The sequence below is a fragment of the Podarcis tiliguerta genome (assembly GCF_965153285.1).
Source record: "Podarcis tiliguerta genome assembly, chromosome: 1".
Taxonomy (NCBI): Eukaryota; Metazoa; Chordata; class Lepidosauria; order Squamata; family Lacertidae; genus Podarcis; species Podarcis tiliguerta.
The window spans coordinates 30,415,196-30,438,625 of NC_139534.1; the positions used below are offsets into that span (position 1 = coordinate 30,415,196).

The 23,430-nt window shown below is 41.8% G+C and overlaps 1 protein-coding gene across 12 annotated transcripts in view; it reads left to right on the forward strand.

Moving 5' to 3' along the window:
* Positions 1-23,430, forward strand: part of KCNH7 (potassium voltage-gated channel subfamily H member 7) — a 254,288-nt gene that overhangs the window by 220,633 nt on the left and 10,225 nt on the right. For 7 of the 12 annotated variants that reach the window (XM_083406100.1, XM_083406107.1, XM_083406106.1 and 4 more), the window contains 5 exons: positions 7,071-7,323; positions 8,641-8,846; positions 11,427-11,526; positions 18,279-18,530; positions 22,028-22,196. In XM_083406100.1, the coding sequence (XP_083262226.1) occupies positions 7,071-7,323; positions 8,641-8,846; positions 11,427-11,526; positions 18,279-18,530; positions 22,028-22,196 (980 nt within the window). The remainder of the gene's footprint in view (positions 1-7,070; positions 7,324-8,640; positions 8,847-11,426; positions 11,527-18,278; positions 18,531-22,027; positions 22,197-23,430) is intronic. The other 5 variants (XM_083406104.1, XM_083406111.1, XM_083406109.1 and 2 more) reach the window with 2 other exon arrangements.

Consider the following 23,430-nt stretch of genomic DNA (forward strand, 5'->3'; position numbering starts at 1 on the left):
CAGAGCATCGGAGCCCATGGAATACTGTTGGGTAAAGTCATTGAGATACAATTGGTACAGCTGTATCCAGTTGCTTCATAGGACATTTAGTGGCAGAAATGCTCCTAATACAATGTATAATCGGCATTCATTAACAGCCCATTAGGTGTATCTACTCAGATTTAAGTGCCAGGTAAATTGGTATAAGTTTACAGCCTAATAAATGTGAAACCTACCTGAAAATATGCATTATTTTAAATGATAAGTCTAATACCAACCGTATGGTCGTTCAGCTAAGCTGTGCATGATGTAAGACTTTATATGTTGGAAAGCAGTATTGAATGCAGTTTATTGCAAGCAATAAACACAGTTTAGTGGCTTATTTTGTAATATGTTATTTTTAATGCTCTCGTGAAATTAAATACATTTAGTTTTAGAACAATAACTAAATGAGTGATCTAAACAGAATACATACGGTATATGTATATGTGTATATATATACATACACACCTTAGTGCAAGAATGCAAGGTTGATATGCCAACTGTCTTTTGTATGCTGTACTTATGAAAGATTTATCTCTTTCTTGTCTGCTTCATACCTAAATACATGGAATAACATCACCCACTGGTAAGAGCAGGAGGTATTTATATCCAATTTAATTCCAGTGTAAAAAAAAAAAATGATTATCCATGTTAACTGTTGAGTTTCATACTTGTTTTTAATGCTTTCTGTTTCAATTTGTAACATTTTTCTGCATGACAATGTGATGGATACGAAATAAAATAATAATACTATTGGCAAAAACAGACATGGGGCAAAAAACGAACCCAGCACCGAAACGATTTAAACCGAAAACCTTTCTGAAGGTGCCACATTTATTATCCACGGATGTATTATCCACTTATTGACCCCACAGCTCTGAGCACTCTTCTCTGCCCAAAAAAGGTTCTGTGCATATGGTTAGCTATTTTGTAAAAATGTCACATTCAAAGGAAGGTGTCGTGCCTATCATTCTGTGCTTTCTTTTGTGTTGGTGCCTTTTCATTCACACCGCATGCATGCTACTGGCAAGCACCAATGGTTCCCCCTTTCCCACTGCTGTCCCAAGATCAGAACTATGTGAAGACGTCACAGACCCACTCAAGCTTTGAGCTGCTTGACCTTGCATGATGGTTAACTAGGAGGGATCCCATTCTCATCCAACTTGCATGCAGAATTCTTGCCAACACCAGTGGGATTTGGAAGGCGTGGACGAACATCTAAAGGCAGGCAGCTTGAATACTGTAAGGTGTATTTGGCAAATTTTAGTTCTGCAAACTGAATGACGTCAAGTCCAAAGCAGTAACAGTTGCTGCTGGAAAAACAAATGCATGCATCATTTGATTATATTCCTACTTAATACAGTGAAAGGCCTTTTTTTAAAAAAACAATCTTTGCTTTTAAAACTGTTTTAATACATAGGAAAGCGTACAGGTTATTTTTCACATAAGAAAGAAAATGCTCACATATTTGTAGCTGCTTTCATGAAAACAAATCCTTATGATCCTTATATTGAAAAGAAGGAAACGTCCTTCCGAGCCCTATTTTGAATAACTAATACATAAAAAGAAAATGTGTCATTCTTGTATTGAGATATGATCAGAGTCTAATTAATTTGTTCGTTTCTTTCTCTCTATTTCTTTTGTCATACAATTCAGCTGTGCCACTGATAACATACCAATGTGCAACAGTTGGGTAGAGTGGATTTGGGACTTACTATAACTGGGATCCAAATGCTGACATAAAAAGAATATAATTTGGTCATTGTCAACACTGCATGCACCAGCAGAAATGTCATTGTGAAAATATTGCTTCTTATGACCCGGGCTATAAAAGCTGAGTAGCCACTAGCATGTAAAATTATGGGCCAGTCAACTGGCATCTGAGATGCTGAAAAGGACAGGAGATTTTAAGTCTTCTGTGTGCTGCTTGTAGAAGTTGGCCATAATCTCCTGCCCTTCCTTATATGCTTTTCCTGAGATCCTTCCTTCCCCATTTCAGTTAACTCTTCCAGTGTCATCTCAAGGCCAGTTGGAGGTAAACCAGCAGCAGAGGCAAAAGTGTCACTCATGCTACCCCTCTGAAATGAGTCAATTATTACAATCAGACTCTTGCTACATATATAGTCCCTGTTGTTGTGTAAATGCAGTTAATATACGATCCTGGAACTTACCGTATTTTTTGCACCATAACACTCACTTTTTTCCTCCTAGAAAGTAAGGGGAAATGTCTGTGCGTGTTATGGAAGGAATGCCTACGGGTAGCATGCCTACGGATTTTCCTCCTCTAAAAACTACGTGCGTGTTATGGTCGGGTGCGTGGGTAACCACCCAGCCATGACATTTATTGCAGATGGCACGCAGTGGAAAAGGAACACCCTCCTTTTCTCTCTAATAATCCCCCTCATTCAGCCTCCCCACCACCACCCCATATCTACCTGCCCTCTCCCCAAGTCCTCCTCTTCTACTCCCCCACCCCTAATCTCCAGCGGGCTAAAACTAACACACACATACACACACATCTTGTAAATAGTACATCTAGCCACTTTCTCAATCAAGCATCTGTGCTGAATATGGGAAGCAGGCAAGCTTGGGAGATGGTTGACTTGAGAAAGGTTTGAGGGCCACGAAACTATCTTAGTATGGTTTTATCCTTTAAATTGCCCAGCGAGCCTTCAGAATGAGAGGGCTCTAAGAAGGTCAGATGGTTCTGTGCTCATTATGGGTATATAAAGCAAATTTTTCTAACATGCTTACATTATGTAGAAATTGAATAAATTTTAGAATGGGTCTGAAAAACATGTATTCCTGAAGCACACTTTTTGGAAGTGATCCCAGTGAAGCCTGAGGCGCTGTTAAAATTGTTTAACCCTCAGGCAATATAAAGTAGTCAACTATTCCCAATTATTAAAATGCTTGGCTGTTCTTAATGACTAAGCATATCTCACATTAACTAGTTTTTGCAGGTAAAGATGGGGACAGGCTGCTGTTGTCCTAGATAAAATAAGCTTTTTCCTAGGCATTCTATCAGAAAACTTTGCCAAAACTTATTCCGTACAATAAAATGTCCCTGATCTGTGAGCACACTCTCAAAGGGAACTGAGTGAAGACTGGTTCCCCTTTAGCAGCTTTTAGTGGCTCATTAACTGTTTATACCCATATAATCAGTATGTGGAATGAGGGGGTGAATCACGGCTGAAAGCGGTATTCATATGATTGGATTGCTGAATAATCTTTAATTTTCAGATAAGAGAGAGTTGGGATGAAATTCAAATTATGGTATCGGTGACAGGGTAGGGTAAATATTTCCTTGCGACAAGATATCACTCTATAATACTTGCATTGTTATGCAGTTGGCTGACTCTGTAACACTCCCCTCAGGAATTTTTCTTCAGCGTGATCACGCCACTCTTGGTGGGAGAGTAAGGATGAGCACTCTAGAACCACCACATTCTAGAACCACCTCCACAAATTAGAGTTTGGAGCTTCTGAAGCAGAAAGCCTCCTCTGCTTGTGGAGGCTTTCTATGAATATTAGATCCTGGGAAATCAGGACTTTCTGTTTCAAAAGTTTGCCTTGTGGAAGGTGTTGAGGGGAACAGTGACAGAGAATGCAGCTGTCTCTCCTCTTGTGTTAATGCTGAAAAACAGCTGAAGAAGGCTTTCAGGCCATGAATAATGAGACTTTTCTTAGAATCCAGTCCCTGGGCACACTTACAAGGAAATGAGTACTGTGGAAATAGGTGCCACTTTTGAGTAAGCGTGCATAGAATTGGCCTGGCCATGTGAATATAAGTGAAGCTTCATTTTTTAAGGTAACTTGATCCCAGACCATTCACACTGGTGTGTATCTCTGCAATAGCATAGTACAGCACAATATTTGTTTGTTTGGGGTACTATACTATTGCAACCCAAAGCATAAATTTGCATGTCCTAATATGGAACTGTCAGAGCAATTTCTCAGATACAGCAACCATTTTACCATGGATGTAGTTTTGTTAGATATAGTAAGAGCTGTGTTTGTTTTTTAAAATGAGGTACTTATATATTGATAAATGTGTCCGTTGGTGCTAGCACAAAATGGCTGCCATGAGCAGCAAAATATATAGGTTCTGGTATTCTGTAGTGGCGAGCCCTGTCACAAGAAATCCCTGGATGTAGTTGACTTTGTGTGGCCTATTAAATGATTTTTGCCTATTTATCTTTTGCCTATTCTGGCTTCTTCTAAGATGTGATTTCTATGTCCTGAACAGGGGTGCCATCTAAGGAGTGGGATGGGGAAATGCTTCTCAACTGTTCCTCAGAGCACATTTTATTTAATGGTCAGGAGCTGGTATTCAACTGAGCATAAACCCATTGAAATTAATGGACATTACTAACTTAAGTCCAATGTCTGAGTCATATAAACAATTAAATGGACCCATGACCCAGTCATACATACATAAGCAATTTAAAAGGTGACAGACATCTAGCATGGCTATAGTTATGAACAACCACTATAAATAATCTTCTTTTAACTAAATAAATAAACCTAGTTGAGATTCTTACCTCTCCTTACTCAAATGGCACATCTGGTCCCAAGTCCTTGAATTGTTCAACTTTTTGTATGAACATCTGTTTTAACAATGTTCTCTGTTCTTTCACAGTGCAAGTTCTATTGTTTACTTCCAAATCATAGAAAACATGTCAAAATAATTATTTAAGGTCATTTCTTGAATCATAGCTTGGCTTTGGTGAAGTGATATTCTCATGTCAAATATAAGTCATTCATTTGTTGCTGCTGCTTTTTGCTGTTGTTAAAGTTGGAGACATGATGCTGATATTTTTGTACCAAAATCTTAAATGGATGCACAGACCTTTATTGTGCTGAAGTGAAACAAAAACCTATTGAAATAACTAAGCCTGAAGATTTACTATAATCATTTTTGGGTACTACATCATTAACATCATATATAAAAGTAATGTTGTATTTGTGGATATGACACACTTCTTAAGTAGTGGATAAATAGACCCACCTGATAGTTAATAAAATCTAATCTATTGTATATGTTTTAGGCCACAGTTCTGTGCATACGTACCTGGGAGTATGCTCCATTAAACACAATTAGGGTTTACTCCTGAGTAAACACGTGTAGGATTGCTCTGTTGGCCCTAAAAAGCCATTTCTGTCCAGATATTCTATGCATTTTTTTAGCTTCTCCAGTTCAGCATAATATACAGGGAATGCAAGGTGTCATGTATATGAGAAATAGCTACAATGTTGAGAGTCAGCCAGTCACTTACTATGGTGGTCAGTTACTAATTGCTCTAAAAGAGGGAATGCATCACCCAAAAAGAGGACAAAATGTGATAAAATTTGCATAAAATTAATGTATGAAAAATTATATGTTTTAATTCAGATTTAGACTTAACTACTCCGATTTACAATGCTATCCCTTATTCTGGTTCTTTATCTTTCAACCAGACTTGGACCAGACAGTTCTTCTGCAGGATTTTACCTTAGAGGTTTTTACCTCTAAAGTAGGACACATGGTCAACCTATTGGTTGAGGTGGAATTGAAGTCTGTTTCTCTCAGATCCAGCTGCAAAATTCTGCCTCACTGACTGAACTGTGAACAGTATTTATCTAATAAGGGGAATGAGATTATTGACATTGATTAGCACATATGGAAAAAATTGCATAGCAAAAAGGACAGCCACACCATATGTTTAAAGCACGTTGACAATCATGGGTTCCCTCAAAGAATTCTGGGAACTGTTGTTTGTTAAGAGTGCTGGGAATTGCAGCTTTGTGATGAACCTCCTAACAACTCTCAGAATCCTGAGCAAACCCAGGATCACTGAAGATAGAATCATAGAATTGTAGAGTTGGAAGGGACCACGAGGGTCATTAATCTAACCCAGCCTTTCTCAACCTGTGGGTCCCCAGTTGTTGTTGAACTACAATTCCCATCACCCCTAGCTAGCAAGGCCAGAACTCAGGGATGATGGGAGTTGTAGTCCAACAACATCTGGGGACCCACAGGTTGAGAACTGCTGATCTAACCCCTTTCAGTGCATGAATCTTTTGCTCAACGTGGGACTCAAATCCACAACCCTGGGATTAAGAGTTTCATGCTCTACCGACTGAGCTATCCATGACTTAATAGCATATGTATTAAGTATAGCATATGTATGACCTTAACCACTTTCAGCACCAGCTTATAAGAAATATATATATATATATATATATATATATATATATATATATATATATAAAATTTTGCAACCATTACTTAAGTTATTATGAATCATTATTGTTGCTATAAGTATTATTTATTAAATTTATATCCCACCCCATTCCTCCAAAGCAGCCCAGCCCAGGGTGGCAAACACACTAATGATAAAACGTCTAAAAAACAATTCCAATGCACCCATACGCAAAATGGGGTCAAACTTTGCATTGGCTGACCTACTGGCAGAGAATTGTAAAGCAGAGAAGTGGGGTGCACATTATTCTCTGGACCTGTCCAAGTACCCATCAGTTCTTACTCGGCACTGCTGCCACCTCTGTGAGAAAAGGGCAAGAAGGCTTTTCAGTGTTCCACAAATCTGACCACACATGTTGTAGGAGCAGTCAGGCAAGGGACCATCTCTGACCAAGATGGGTCATTTCGCCATTAACTAATAAATACAGATCAGATTTGTAATTCAAACTGAAAGCATCAGTTGCACACATCAACATGCACAATACCTAGCCGCAGTCATGTGGATTCAGTTACCCCGTCAAAAGAAATAGTACAATACGCAGCTGTCCGCATACTAGACTATATCAGCACAAGAATCTGCCCACCCATGCCAATTTTCCCAGCTCATTTTCTGATTACATTTTGACCTCATTCTATACTCTATACCAGTTTGTTATCTAGGCAGCATAGCCAGAAGAGCTGAATGACACCCCCACACACACAAAAAAAAGAAAACCCCTAAGTGCTTCCTAACTGAGCAAAAAGATGTCAGAAATTCATGGCCAGTTTGCGGTTTGGTTCTGAACTCTCGCCTTGTCTTCGTCAGGTCCTAAAGGGGTTTCCAGAATGTTTACAAGCAGATATCTGTCTCCACCTCAACCAAAGTTTACTTCAAAACTGCAAAGCTTTCCAGGGAGCCAGTAAAGGCTGTCTCCGGGCTTTGGCTATGAAGTTTAAGACGACGCACGCACCTCCCGGAGACACCCTTGTCCACTCTGGCGATATTCTGACTGCGCTTTACTTCCTGTCGCGAGGCTCCATCGAAATCCTCAAGAATGATATGGTGGTGGCAATCCTGGGTAAGCATTTGGAAATTTGGCGAAACACGAGAAAGCTGTATCACAAATCCCTTCTTAGACCAGAACTGGTCTTGCAGATGTATCAGAATTAAAGAAAGAGAAACGTCCAGTTCATAAGAACAGATTTAAGATCCCTAAAAGGAGGCTTACATTAAGCTACCTGATTGACTATTGCATCCGGCTGCAGCAAAGGGAGAGATGAGACAGGACTGTAGGGTCCCCTCTATTAGCTTGGCTCAGAGATTGGCTCCTCCTCTCCCAGAACTGTTTCTGTGCAAGCTGGTAATGGTAAGATGTTTGCAACTTTAAGAACTGATGGCTGAGGTTGCTTGCTTTCCTCCCTCCCTACCCCTACCTCCTTTTGTGCTGTGTCTTTTAGATTTGAAGCCTGTGGGCAGGGACTGTCTTACTGTTATAGTTGTTATTGATCTTATATGCCGTAGTTTTCCGTCTATAAGACACCCCCATGTATAAGACGCCCCCTATTTTGGGGGGCTCAAATTTAAGAAAATGGGAGGAGATGGCACAGCGTAGTTGATCTTTTTTTGAGGAGGATTACCCAGAGTTGTTGAGCAATTTGGGGGGGGGGGGAATGACTGATCGAATAACACTCACCCAACTGGCAAACGCTAACAATCACAAGCCAAATTGCCAAAGTGGGAGCCAATCCAAAACAGCCCTTGCTACATCCGCCAATGGACCACCCATTTGACAAAGCAGTAGCCAATCCAAAGCAGCCCTTTACGCATCCACAAATAACCCACCCAACTGACAAAGCAGCAGCCAATCCAAAGCAGCCCCTGCAGCAGATACCATTCACCTACCCAATCGCTAGATCCTGCTTGCGAATGCAAGCAACTGCCTGTCGCCCCCCTCTGCACTACCCATGTATAAGATGACACCCCCCCCCCATTTTTTACTTTATTTTGGAGTAATAAACATGGGAAATAAACATTGGACTAATACATGGGAAAGTACGGTAAGCTGCTTTGGGGGTCTTTTCATCTGAAGTGTAGGATAAAAAATGCTATAAACAAACAAGTAACCAAGCAAATAAGTCTTGGAACATGTGAAATGATATAAAAGGCAATATGCCTCTGAGCAAATGCAGGACATATTTGTGGCTTGTTACCACAAAAGCGGATATATGCAAGAAGCATAATCACATGATGCAATTTGTCTGAGCCCATATGACATCAGATTGTAGGTGTGAGATCACAGACTTTTGGAGAACATGTCCTGTTTCTTATTTTTGTAATATGGCAGAAGGCCATGTGTTAATGTGTCTGTTCCCCCATTCCCCAATTATTGTTGCAGGCAAAAATGATATTTTTGGAGAGATGGTCCATCTTTATGCAAAACCAGGAAAGTCCAATGCAGATGTGAGGGCTTTAACCTACTGTGACTTGCACAAGATCCAACGAGAAGACCTGTTAGAAGTTTTGGATATGTACCCTGAATTTTCTGATCTCTTCCTCACCAATCTAGAGCTCACTTTCAATTTGAGAAATGAAAACCCCAAAGTACGTAAAGTATGTCTAAACTTCCTTTCACTAATGAAAATCTTAAGGCTTATGGAATTTGACAGAAACAAAGCTGACAAATGACCTGGAATGGCACCGTTTATCAACAATTACTCTCACTCATCCAAAGTGGTTGCAGGAGATTTCCCATTTTGGGCTGAATTTATTCATTTTAGCACTGAGTGAGGGGGCATGGAAAATGTAGTGCTTTTTCAAACACACAGAAACATGAAATTAAACAAAAACAAAAACAAATGGTGATGAAACAATAGTATCCCAGCAGGGGAGGAAATAGTAATTATACTACTAATAAATAAAAAGATAGGTCAGCCTTGATTCAGATGTATCCCCTTTAGAGTTTAATCCCACTAAAATCAATGGCAAAATGTCTTTTGGTCTTTATAGCTCTGGATTGCTGTCGTGCTAGACATATTTTTTCCCCATCAGCTCTTTTTTTCTTCGTTTATTATTACGCTTATATCCAACTTTTACTCTGAGGAGCTCAAGGGGAGTAGATATAGTTTCCCCCCCTCCTCCTTTCATCCTCAAACCTACCCAGTTAAATAGTTCAGGTTGAAAGACAGTGATTGGTCCAAGGTCACCCAGTGACCTTCATGGCTGAGTGGGAATTTAACCCTGATCTCTTAGGCCCTAGTCTGACACCCTAACCACTACACCATGCTAGCTGTCTTAAAGCATAAAATAAAAAGATGCCATAAGATATTCTCTTTATTCTTACTAATCACTATCCTATCTGTTTCTAGTTGGAATCTGGACCTGGCTTTGCAACCCATGGTACATAGTGTGGCAGCTGCCTCAAGTGGCAAATTTTAGATGCCATTAAATGACCGCAAATAGTCTGTTTGTTTGTTTATTCATTTATTTTATTTTCAGGTTGTGTGCCTTGAATTTTCTGGCCCAGTCACCAAAACAGAAACACCTTGAGCTGGCCCTGTTGCAGTTCCGTAGAACAGGAGAGAAACACAGACTAGCATCAACATGAACAGCAGAGCTCCGTCAGGCTAAACGCAACAGAGTGAGGAATAGGCAGGATTTCAAATATTATCTCCGTGGTTTGGTCCTAGCCAGCAGGCCAGCATCCAAATCTATCTTATTAGGATGAAGAGCATCTTGTTGATTTGGAACTTTTAGTCTGAAGCCCTGTGCACACCCAGGGGGTTAACCCCACTGAACACAGTGGGACTTGCTTACAAATAAGCATACCTAGGATGGCACGGTTAGAAGCAAAGGCTGTGGCTTTATCAGGAGTTGGCAGACCAAAAGATGAAGGTTTGCCAATAGGCATTGGGTGTGGCAGAGAACATTAACACACCATGGAGACAGTATTGGGATCCTTCTGTTTATCACTGTAATGCAAAAGGGCTCTTTTTGATTATTTATTAACAAACCTTTTTAAAAAATAAAACATTATCCATCCTCCCATAGGTGGGTATCACCATAAAGTTCAACTGAGCCCTGTTTTCCCACCACAGGTCATGGGGTTGACCTACATACTCCATGATCTCTAGATGGAAATGGAGCTAGCAACATCATTTACAGCCAGTAAGAGGTCTATCAAGCCTCTTATTTCTCCATCAGGAGAGAAAGCCCTGCCAAGTCTCTTTTGTCTTCTTCAGATCCATCTGCACAGCTGCGGAGGGAGGAAGCTTTTGGATGTGTAGGAAATGTGTTTTATGCAAGTGAGCACTGAAGCTTTTGGTGCCCTGCTTGCCATCTGAAATGATACATCCCAGAACCACATACAATGTACTTCCATAAGCCCAGCATCTGCCAGCTGCTTTTGGCTAGAACTTCCCTATGTTTCAGGTTGCGGGTGTTGCAGAGGGAAGTCACCACTTTGCTTCCTAATGTCTTTATGCTGATTTTCTAATGAAACATTCAAGTATGGATGCATCTGAAATTTTCCACAAAAAAACCCAGAAATAATCAAACATTAATTAAACATCGTGATAAGGAAATGGTAGCCCAAATGAGAAGGAGCCAGTTTCAGCTTTGGAAATAATGAAATAATCAAAGAAGGAAGAGCTGAAGAAATAAAACAAAGAGTGCATAATGTACCAGCTTTATTGTTATGCAGTGCAACTTATATCACAATTTATGTGTAATTAAACATCATGGCTAATTATAATCAGCTACTACATTACTGTCTGCAGCAATACGCATCCCCACAAGGGGTTGTTTTCACATTTTTCTTCACCAAACTGGTTTCTGAGAACACACTGCTGAGAAAAAAAATTATCAATACATAAACAATCCATAAATCATTCTTCTGAGTACAAGATGAAAAAGGCACTTTAATTTACATTCTGTCCCTCTCTTCTGCTCTCACTCCCTCCTTCCCTTTCTCTCTCTCTCTCTCTCTCTCTCTCTCACACACACACACACACAAATTAACTTTCTTCTTTTAAAACTTTCTGTATCCTTTTCAAAACCACCCATACACATAATTCATATTATGAGCTCCACCCAGAAAATAATTTATTTTTCTTTCTTTAAAAACAAAACAACAACCTTTGAAATGAGTATAATCTATCATATCTCGATATCTCACTTATCTAGGCTGAACTCGCAATAAGGCCACAAACAACTAATGATTCAGATGGTGACAACAGCAAACTCCGAAGAAGGAAATTCTCTTTTGAAAGTGAAATTGATAAAGGTAATTGATTTCCTCTACAATGATGTTCTTGAAAACATGATCACAGAGGGCTGTAGTCAACTAAATCATACTCAGAGTAGGTCCAGGCGAGGGACCATTATCATGAAGGGGGCAAATTAAACATGTCTAATTTAAGTGTGCCACTGTTCAAAGTTCATGGAGATGCTGGCATGATTTAATGTGACCAAAATTGCTGGTTGACCTTAGAATTCAGATGTGAAGATCTTCTCAGTTTACCCTACCAGGATGGTGTGGAACCTTAGGCTCTGGGGCTGAATGTGGCCCTCTGAACCACTCCATCTGGCCCCTGGAACTCTCCCAAGGCCCAAGAGGGCCTCCATCTTCCTCAAGCATCCTTCTCAGGTGCCTCTGCCTGCTTGGAGTATGTCATTGAACTGTGATAATGGCTGATTCTGAACGGACAGATGTCTGTGTGTGGTAGCAATAGAGGAGAAATTCAACTCTGTTTATATTTCAAGGTGAACCAGCTTAATTGTGATTTCCAGTTGCGATTGCAATTTGTTTTAAACATGTTTTTAATGATTCATTTTATTTTGCTGTAACCCACCCTAGAACATTCTGGGTGAAGGGTGTGTAATAAATCTCATGCCAGCCCCGAGAATTATCAGCCAGTTAGCCTATTGGATATAAGTTCTAAGATTTACAGCCTCTGCCTTCTCCTGAAATTAACAAGCTGGGTGGAAGAAAATAATATATTGTACAAGGAACAAGCTGGGTTTGGGAAAGGCCATAGTATAGTTGATCAAATTTTTGTACTACACTGTCTAATGCATAAATACACCAGTGGTCCACCCAGACAGTTTTTTGTCACTTTTATTGACTTTTCCTCAGCATTTGAAACAATTAACAGGAAACTACTGTGGGGTAAACTGGCAAGGACTAACATCGCTAAAAGGCTGCTGCTCCTAATACTGGAGTTACATACTAATACTACTATGAAGATAAGGATCAGCACAGATGGAAGGATGACAAAGGGTATCCAAACAAAGGGGTCAGACCAAGTTGTCCGCTAGCTGCCCTCCTTTTCATTCCTTATATTAACAACATTGTAACAGAGCTAAACATCCCTGATCACTTTCCCTCTTCAATTGGGAACCGTAAAACAGCAACCCTGATATATGCAGATGATTGTAATAAATCTCATGCTGAGGATAAGACACTAAGTGAACCAAAACACAGACATCCTTCGACATTTGCACATCTCTGAATCTTGCAGTGCAGTTCTCTAGCCAAGTAGTGTGTAGAAAAATGCATATACTAGGGTAAGGTATGTGTTAAATCACATATATCTTTGAAAATAGCACGCAAAAATGTTTATGCTATTGCTTTGCAAAAAAAGAGTGTGTATTAGACAAAATTGCATACAAAAAATTGTATGCGATAAGAAATTCGCTGGTGAATGTTCATGAGGAGTTCCTTTTAATACATATCGCAAACTGATATGGAAATGAGGAGAGCTGGGCTTAAGATGGGGGGGGGGACTGGGAACTAAGAGGAAGCAACACTGAAAGATTCACCCATCCCTGGTGTGCAGGCACCTCTGATTTTTGTGTGACTTGATTGTAGCCTAGTGTTGAAAGTTAAGAGTCATATCTGGCCCTGCCCATCACTGAGATGCCTATGAGAGGATGTAGCCAGAGGCAGATTTAGGGGAGTGCAACTGGTTCAGTTGCACTGGGCATGGAGCCTTGGATGTGCCGCAGGGGGCGCTGCAAGTATGATGTAGAACGAAAGGTGGGAGGCAGGGGGTGCTGAATGTTGGTGTTGTATAGGGTGCTGCTGAAATTTGAGGCACACCCCCCCATGTCTGCTACTGTTGTGGCCTTCTGGCTGAAAAAAGGTTTTTTTCATCCCTGCCCTAAGCACTCAAGAGTGGTATCCAACTAGATCATACTCAGAGCGCAGCTATTGAAATCACTGGGTCTCCTCTGGGCATGACTAACATATCACCCTCAGCTGCTTACCCATAAGCATCACTTAACCCTTTGCTGCTCAGCCCTTAGCTGTTACAGCCACTTTGTGAACCTGCAGAGTTCTGGAAGAGGCCTAGTGAAACTGATGTAGGCTAGCAGCTTATAGCTACTAATCTAGGTTTGAATAGCAAGGAGTAGGCAGACAACAGTATTGCAGAACCTATAGTAGCATCCTAGGGGCAGCAAGAATTTGATCGGGCAGTTTCAAAAGTCCAAATGCACCCTTATGCCTGCAAGAAACCATGATGACTGCCAGAGCTTTGCACCTCAAGTGCGGCTGGAAGGGATGTAAAGGGGCTTGAGGCAGTGTGTTGTAGTGCCTCTAGCAGGAACGAGGCTGCATCTCCTGCTTTCTCCAAGAGCGGTCTTTAAGAGAGCAAGCAAAACCCCTTTCCAGACATTGTTATTTTAGGAACTTTTCTTCTGAAATAAACATTTCCAATCTCTATTCCAATCTATCCAAAAAAATTGCTACAATCACACACACACACATATCTTGTAGGAACTGGGCCAAACTCTTCTTCATACCCCCTTCCTCTATTAGAGGAACTCTGTTCATATGAAGTCTGGTTCCAACCTTATGGCTTTTAAATCTCCATTTACTATGGTTGCATCCTGATTCTAATCTAAACAGAATAATTTGAGAAATGGGTGAATTGTTGGCAGTGCTATTGTTCTAAAACAAGAGGTGCCGAAACTCACCATGAATGTCTCCCTTGTTCTCTTATATTGACAATGGTGCCCACCTGAGAGGTGCCAGAACAGAGTTCCTGTGAGTTCTGGCTGGGGAAAAAAGCCCTGACTATTGGTGTTGTATAAGTCATCTCTTCAAAGCTTTATAGAGCGATTCTGTGTCCTAGAGAAATAAATCTTTAGCTTGGTGTCTTACTGTTTCGCAGAATGGCATTACCTTTCTGTCAAAGAAGCATTTCTTAAGCACAAAACCAAGAGTGACAACAAATCTGTCAAGGCAATACCCCCATGAAATATTTAAGCTGCTCTTCACACACACACACACACAGTCTGTTGACAGAGGTAACCTGTCTAAATGACCTTCACATTCCATAAGAGAAAACATATTTTGCCACCTGAAGGGGAAAGGTAACCTTTTAGGCACTGCCCGCTATGAAATTTTGAGCTGCTGCTTCAGGGTGGCTGATGAATGACTTTCAAGAAAAAAAGCAGATCAACCTTTACACAGACTAAGGGTTCTTCCAGATAACCTGATTACTGAGCGTTCATTCTGATTTTGTTTGCAGGGAAATTAGACAAAGATGGCTTTTTGATGAGTAGACTGGTTAGAATGATGTTGCATCAAAGCAGGTGTTAATTCCAGGTACGATAGCACAAGCTGAGTTTGGCCGTATGCCATTGAATCAAAACCCCCAAGTAGCAACTAGGTGGAAATGCCCTAAAGCTCGCTCAGTTGAAACAACAGTATTTATTTAAATACCAGGGGAAATAAAAATGTTTTGGCAACTAAAAGTATTTAGAATAGTCCTGCTACAAGAGTTGAAGTCTGCCAGGTTAGGGCTCGTCTTAGCATCCTGCCCATAGGACAGATACATCATGTGGTGATGCACAGAAAGGCCTTTCCCGTGGCTTTCGAACTCCCTCCTTTTTTTAGGGAAGTACAGGAAGTTGCCTTACACCTCGTCAGACCTTTGGTCTATGTATCTCAGGCTTGCCCATACTTCCGCTTGTCCCATGCTAAGAAAGCATGGCTCCGAGCAGTTTTTCTCTTGCGCCAGTCCTTTCCCAGGGAAACCTGCTCTTTGGTGCTCAATCGGAGCAAACGTCAATCTGGAGAAAACCGGAATTGCCATTTGCTCCAATTGAGTGCTGTAGAGTGGTTTTCCCATGGGGGAAGCATTGGGACAAGAGGAAGCATGTATATTATCTCCACAGCATCAGACACGAGTCTTTTCCAGCCATACCTGGAAAACTGGGACCCTTTTTCACACTTTGATTAGTTACAATAAGGTTCTGAGAGAACCCTCTGTCACTTTTGAGCTCCATGCTGCAAGAGAAATTGGTTTGTTTGTTTTTACTGCTATTAGTTTTGTTCCAGCCGCTGCTGAGTAAAGCTTCTTTGAAATCTCTATTTTCCCTCCTGACACTTATCGGGATACGGATGTTAGCTGAACGGCTAAACACGAGTCGGTACTTATTTCACCCCCTACTCCACGTTCGCCTGATCAAGTTGTTACTATAGCAACTTCTTTCTGCAGTAGCTTCGTATACTATTTAGACAATATCCACACAGTTCTTTTATCCCTAATCTCTAGTACCTCGGCCACTAATTTGCCATGAGCAGAACAATTAATTCAACGGTGCAGTTCTGCTCCGTGAGAAATCTTTGTTCTGCATTAAAAGCAAGGGTCCTAAAAAATGCCTTGATCAAATATCAGGCTTCCTTGATAACCAACGCAACACAGAAATGATTTCAGATCCAGTTCCTTGTGCTACAGCTTTGCCTCTTCCATGGCATCCCATGCTTGTGCGTAATTCAGTAATTCCCAGACGTTTTGCTGAAGGGACTCAGTAGCATCTTTGGGATCTGCTTGGAAACCCAGAATGGTCTGGAGGAGAGAAACAGGAATGAGCTGTTGGCAGACTGGTAGATAACAACAAGCTACAAGGCATGGGTTGGGGACCTTTTTCGGACAGGTCCACACGTGTCAGTGGTGTGTGGGTCCAGAGGCAAAAGTAGGTGGAGCAATTAATATCAGTTTTGCCTTTGTACAGAAGACTGGTTTGTCTTCTTGATCCTACATCCAGGCAAGCAACAGGCAATGTCAGAGTTCGAGGACACATTCCAGCTAGGCGAAAACACTGAAGGAAGATGTGGAGCAAGGCCATTGAGGGGCGTGGCCTGTGGAAACAGGGTGTGTTGGGGAGGGGGTGTGGCTTGGAGAGAGCCCCAAGGGCCACATAGAGAGGCCTGCAAGGTCACATTTGGCCCTGGGTCTGAGGTTCCCCTCTCCTGCTTTTTCTGGAAGAATTTTCAGCAAGAACAGGATGCATTGGCATCCTTAAGAGCATAAGAAGAGCCTTCTGCACTGGACCATTGCCCCATCTAGTCCACCACCCTGTTCTTGCAGGGGAACATGGGGAGCCTGCAAGGCAGATCGTTGCCAGAGCAAGGATTGTTGCTTGTGGTGCTGCATCTAGAATAGGGCCCAGTTTGTCACCCATGCTTTCTAAGAGGTTTTGGAGGAAAACATCTGGGGAGGTCAGTTTGAATCGCCACCCAGTGAGCAGGGGCGGATCCTCCGGGGGTCTTGTGGTGGTTCCCTCAATGTGAGAAGTGAAGTTACAGGAAACCAGGCAGAGGGCCTTCTCAGCAGTGGCACCCGCCCTGTGGAGCGCCCTCCCATCAGATGTCAAGGAGATAAAGAACTACACAACTTTTAGAAGACGTCTGAAGGCAGCCCTATATGGGGAAGTTTTTAATGTTTGACATTTTACTATGTTTTTATATGTGCCGGAAGCCACCCAGAGTGGCTGGGGAAACCAAGTCAGATGAGTGGGGTATAAATATTATTATTATTATTATTATTATTATTATTATTATTATTATGAAACTAATGGAACTTAAACTTGAGGGCCCCTAATCCTGGAGGGGCCCAGAAGCAACATTAGTCCATGTTGCTTTAAATATTTGCTTTTAAAAGTGCATCATGCATGTATATAACATTTCCCTAGTTTCCCCTAACTTTCATTCCCCTTAAGGCCAAAGTTGTGGGTTTATAAAATAGCTATGGTTAAGTTAGCATTAACAACCTATGCACATTTACACAAGATTAAGTCCTGCTGCGGGGACGCGGGTGGCGCTGTGGGTAAAACCTCAGCGCCTAGGACTTGCCGATTGCATGGTCAGTGGTTCGAATCCCCGCGGCGGGGTGCGCTCCCGTCGTTCGGTCCCAGCGCCTGCCAACCTAGCAGTTCGAAAGCAACCCCGGGTGCAAGTAGATAAATAGGGATCGCTTACCAGTGGGAAGGTAAACAGCGTTCCGTGTGCTGTGCTGGCTTGCCAGAGCATCTTCATCACGCTGGCCACGTGACCCGGAAGTGTCTGCGGACAGCGCTGGCTCCCGGCCTATAGAGTGAGATGAGCGCACAACCCTAGAGTCTGGCAAGACTGGCCCGTACGGGCAGGGGTACCTTTACCTTTACCTTTTTTTAAGTCCTGCTGCATTCAGAGCTTACTTAAACAGGTATAGGGATCAGATTACAAAATCAGCACTGGGGCTGCCTAGACTCCGCAGTATAAAGATTACACATAACAGAATTAAGATTAGTAATCATGGATAGAAAGCAGATGAAGAAATCCCTCCAGAATATTACGGCAAACCAGTTTAGAGACTCTTATGGTAAACCATACCCTTAATCAATCTTTTGTGCTAGAAACATCTTGACATTTCAGTTTGAAATACATGAAAAGGAGAGAAAAGGGAAAGATCAGGAGTCTTTTGTGAGAACATATTTTCTTCTTGTCCCCATTTGATTTATTTATTTGCACACACTGGTTTTGTTTGGCTTTTGTAAGCCACTTGAGACCAACGGAGAAATGAATCGCACGATCTGCTGAAGGAAATGCATTTTAAATCGCTAGCCCCTCTCTTTAACAAGACATAAAGAACCATTATCTCTAGCAGAGAACAAACTTGCTAAATGGTATAATAACTTTCCCCCTGCTACCCCAAGGACAAAGCTAAATTTCATATCATTTACTATAATGGTTTCTTTTTTTAGCAGACTATGACAAAGACAATGAGGGTTCTGTGGATAACACCAGACATTATCAGGTCACCAAGAAGCATTTTGGGGAGAAGAGAAGCAGATCATCATCTTTTGTGTCATCCATTGATGATGAGCAGAAACCGTTGTTCTCTGGGATCATAGGCTACCCATCCGTCCTGGGAAAGACTGCGGTGCTGGGTTTTGAGGAGATGATGCATGCAACAGGAAGAATTCAAACTAACAAAAGGAGTCATTCTTGTAAAGGTAATCCACGCAAACGTTTTAAAAACATATTCAGAATTAATAGTCCATGGCAAATTATACAGCAACATGCTTTTTAACCTTGCAATGAAACATTTATTTAAATTCTTTCCTTATGCTCAAATTCATAACATTCTGCTAGTTAATCCCATCAAGCATGGGCTGTTGTAAGCAATTATTCCCTTCAAAAGGCACGGTTGATTTGCAGGGTCTTTGCTTCTACATAGGTTTACAACCAATCCTCCTGTAATTATTGGTTTTATTGTGCCACTAACGCTTCTTTGTACCTTAATAGTTTCCGTCTAACTTGTGGGGGGAGGGACACTGTTTTGCTGAGAAAACTGTAAATCTCAGATTCCTAACATCAGGGAGAGCTCAGTGGTAGAGCCCATAATTTGGATATAAAATGCCTAGCTTCAGTGTCCTGGTATCTCCAGATAGGGCTAGGAAATGAATTCTGTATGAAACCCTTGAAAGCAACTATTAGTTGATGTGGGCCATACTGAGCTGCTATCATCACTGTTGTCATTGTCGTCGTCGTCACCACCATCAGTTGTTATTATTAGCCTCACACAAGGAACTCCTATGGCAAATTACATCCAATAAACAGAAATATAAAATGCATACAAGTAAACTAACTATACACTAAAACTCATCGAAAAGGTGGTAATGTTGGTGCCTGGCAGGCTTCCATGGAGAGAGCATTTCACACTCAGGAAGCCACTACAGAGAAGACTCTCTTTCTCGCTCCCCACCCCAGTGTGGTGTAGTGATTAAGAGCGGTGGACTCGTAATCTGGTGAACCGGGTTCGCGTCTCCGCTCCTCCACCTGCAGCTGCTGGGTGACCTTGGGCCAGTCACACTTCTCTGAAGTCTCTCAGCCCCACTCACCTCATAGAGTGTTTGTTGTGGGGCAGGAAGGGAAAGGAGAATGTTAGCCGCTTTGAGACTCCTCCGGATAGTGATAAAGCAGGATATCAAATCCAAACTACTACTCCTCCTCCTCCTCCTCTTCTTCTTCTCATAACACTACAATGCCACTAACCTTACAACTCAGTACAAATGTACTGGTGGGGGTGGGGGTGGGAGAGAGAGCCAGAGGAGGGGGAAAGTGTAGGAAAGCTAGAGGAGTGTTAAAATTAACAAGACTGGGTTGCAAGCAGCTTTCAGACTAGCTGACACAACCTTAAGGGGAATAAATGAGAAAGAAAGAAAGAAAGAAAGAAAGAAAGAAAGAAAGAAAGAAAGAAAGAAAGAAGTGGCACAAAGATTAAGAAATCTTGCATCTTATTTTCTTTTTAAAGCAACTGATGAGTGAGATACGTGGATAAGCACTCGTTCTTGGATGTGCTTAAAAAGCAGGAGTGGACCCTTTTAAAATAGTTTCCGAACTCTACCAGGCATTTGGAGTGGTATAGGAGTCATTATCCACTGTGAGCACAATTTAATACGTGTCGTGTGCAATTCATACTCCAAGTGAGGCGTGTGCGTGCACATTTCACTGATTTCCCTTCTCGGTGCAATTAAATATACCTATTCAAAAGAAGAATTCCTGTGTCATTTCGCACCACCAGACAATTCAGCAAACACATCTTTCTTTTTTTACAGTCCGGATCGCTGGCTGAACCCCCTCAGGTTCTTGCAAAATGTCGAGATTCCTACATTTGCAGTTGGGAAGCTCACCTTTTTTCTTTTTCTTTTGGCGGCCACAAAAGTGTTTTTGCAGCTATAGCAACATTTTCCAAGGCAACCTAGTACAAAGTGTACTCTGGGCTAAATTTAGCAAGTTTAAGAGGTGTGTGTTTTTATTGTGACCAAACACAAACCAATATAATTTTCCTTTGTTCCTTTGCTGGGGCTCTCAGTGGTGTTATTAAGAGCAAATCATCTTCGATCGGGGGGGGGGGGGCGGGTTGGTGGGTGATTCCTGTGGTTAATGGTGTTTGGTCCAGTCATCTGTGCTTGTTTTCATTGCCATTCATAATTGAATTAATTCAAAACACTGTTTTCTGCAACACCTATAAATATATGGCTGTGAATGTGTGGTTGTTTATTAATTTGCTGATTTTACCTCTGTATCGTAGGCTAGCTGTATATTCTCACATACCCCTCCCTACTCTCCACCCGCAGAAGCAAAAGATCTTAACAGAGTTCAAAGAGAGGCAAAAAGACTCAAAGAGAACATGAAGCTGGGCTGTTGAGGAATGTGGCCTGGTGAGAGGAAGCATGGCTGAGGAGGTGTTATAGCCTGGGAGACAAACAGAGAGGATGCTGAGGTTCATTTGGCTCCCAGGACTGCGGTTCACCATCAGTCTCTATTGCCAAGCATGGAATCATTTAAACCTTAGTCTAGTTCAGGAGTGGGGCACTTACAGCCCTGCAAAGGCTGCTAGTCTCCAGTTCCCATCAGCCCCATCCAGCATTGCCAGTGGTTGGGAATACTTGGACAACTGTCTAGGAACTGCTGGATGGCCACAATTTAATCACACCTGCTTTAGTTGCCTGGCAGTGAGTTAAACTTACCTAACATGGAACCGTACAATTGTAGAGTCGGAAGGGACCACATGGGTCATTCAGTCCAACCCTCTGCAGTGCAGGAATCTTTTGCCCAGTGTGGGACTTGAACCCGCAACCCTAAGATTAAGAGTCTCCTGCATTACCCACTGACCTATCCTAAATTTTTGTTTAGGCATTCCACAAACATTTGTCCCAATGTGCAGTGCTTGTGATGTTTCCCAGAATTACAACCTATATATTTTCTTTGTGGGAAGAAAAAAGATTTTTAGACATTATTTACATGTATAAACGATTGTCTTTTTACAAATCAGCTCTTGGAGGAATGTAAATAATGTATTGTATTGTTTGCATTTCCATCCTCAAATGAATGAAGTAGTTTTCCCATTGTTTTCCACCCCATTAAAATGTGGGTTGGGCATTTATTATATTTAGAGTATGAGACTGCTTTCTTTCCATGTATCCCTGGAAGTATGACACACAAGCAAAATCATGGCATTGTTTAGAGCAAGGCTTTTACAAAGTTCTCTGCAAGGTCCTTCCCCTTACTTCTACCACAAGAGGCTGGAGCCAATTTGACCAAGGCCTAGTCTGGCATTCGACTAAGTATTACACAAATTGAAATTAATTAACATGACTTAGTAAGGTCCATTAATGTCAACTGGTCTGTTCTGAGTGAAACTTAGTTGAATACACTCCTAGGGGCAGCATATTCGGGACAAAATTTGCCAAAACTTTCCAGGCTCTAAATTGTATCTGAAAGTTCCTTTCATCCAGCCTCATAACTGAGCCAGTATGACACAACCTGTGGCTAACACCAGTCCACTTTATAAATGCTTCTTATCATACTTGAGGCTAGAGCACAGTGCGAGCATCATCATGAAGACAAAGGAAAAATAACTTTTGTGGGCATTCTCTAACATAGCCTACTCCCATATTTTGTAGCTTTGTTTAAATAACCAACCTCCACTCTTATATTTTGGCAGATATCACCGACAGAAGAATCTGGGAGGAGGATCACAGCAGGAGCCACCAGGAATCATCCAGCCAGTCCGCATTGCCCCATGTCACGTGGGGCATCTCCGAAACAGAGAGTGAGATCAACTATGGAGAAGTGGAACAGAGGCTAGATTTGCTTCAAGACCAGCTCAGCAGGTAAGGAGGGACATGAGGGAAAGAGCAAACCTTGGCTATCTGTCATGATTAATAATGACAACACAGTTTCTCCGGTTTGTGCCTGTGAGCCCAAAGAGAGTGGCAACCCCAAAAGTTCAGCCAAAAAGGACAATTTGATCAATCATCTTAGGGAAGAGGTTGGTTCCTTTTTCATTGCTCAGTTACTTCTATTCCCTAAAGCAGGGGTCAGCAACCTTTTTCAGCAGGGGGCTGCACTGTCCCTCAGACCTTGTGGGGGACCAGACTATATTTTGGAGGGGGGGGGGGAATGTACAAATTTCTATGCCCCATAAATAACCCAGAGATACATTTTAAATAAAAGCACACATTCTGCTCATGTAAAAACACCAGGCAGGCCCCACAAATAACCCAGAGATGCATTTTAAATAAAAGGGTACATTCTACTCATGTAAAAACACGCTGATTCCCAGACCATCCGCGGGCCGGATTGAGAAGGCGATTGGGCAGCATCTGGCCCCCAGCCTTAGTTTGCCTACCCATGCCCTAAAGTATTTCCTCTGATCCCTTTTTCCATGTTTTTCCCCTTCTCCCGTAAAATGAAAGTTTGCAATGTGTGGCTGTTTCCCTCTTTGAAAAGAGTAGCCTAATGAGTCAGCTGCCTTTGAAGCATGTGTTACATTCCATGGCAAGAACATACAATGTCCGATGTGAGAGCTATTTTGCTACTTTCTTTGTAATTGTTGTTGTTGTTTAGTCGTTTAGTCGTGTCCGACTCTTCGTGACCCCATGGACCAGAGCACGCCAGGCACTTCTGTCTTCCACTGCCTCCCACAGTTTGATCAAACTCATGCTGGTAGCTTCAAGAACACCATCCAACCATCTCATCCTCTGTCGTCCCCTTCTCCTTGTGCCCTCCATCTTTCCCAACATCAGGGTCTTTTCCAGGGAGTCTTCTCTTCTCATGAGGTGGCCAAAGTATTGGAGCCTCAGCTTCACGATCTGTCCTTCCAATGAGCACTCAGGGCTGATTTCCTGAAGAATGGATAGGTTTGATCTTCTTGCAGTCCATGGGACTCTCAAGAGTCTTCTCCAGCACCATAATTCAAAAGCATCAATTCTTCAGCGATCAGCCTTCTTTATGGTCCAGCTCTCACTTCCATACATCACTACTGGGAAAACCTGGCTTTTACTATACGGACCTTTGTTGGCAAGGTGATGTCTCTGCTTTTTAAGATGTTGTCTAGGTTTGCCA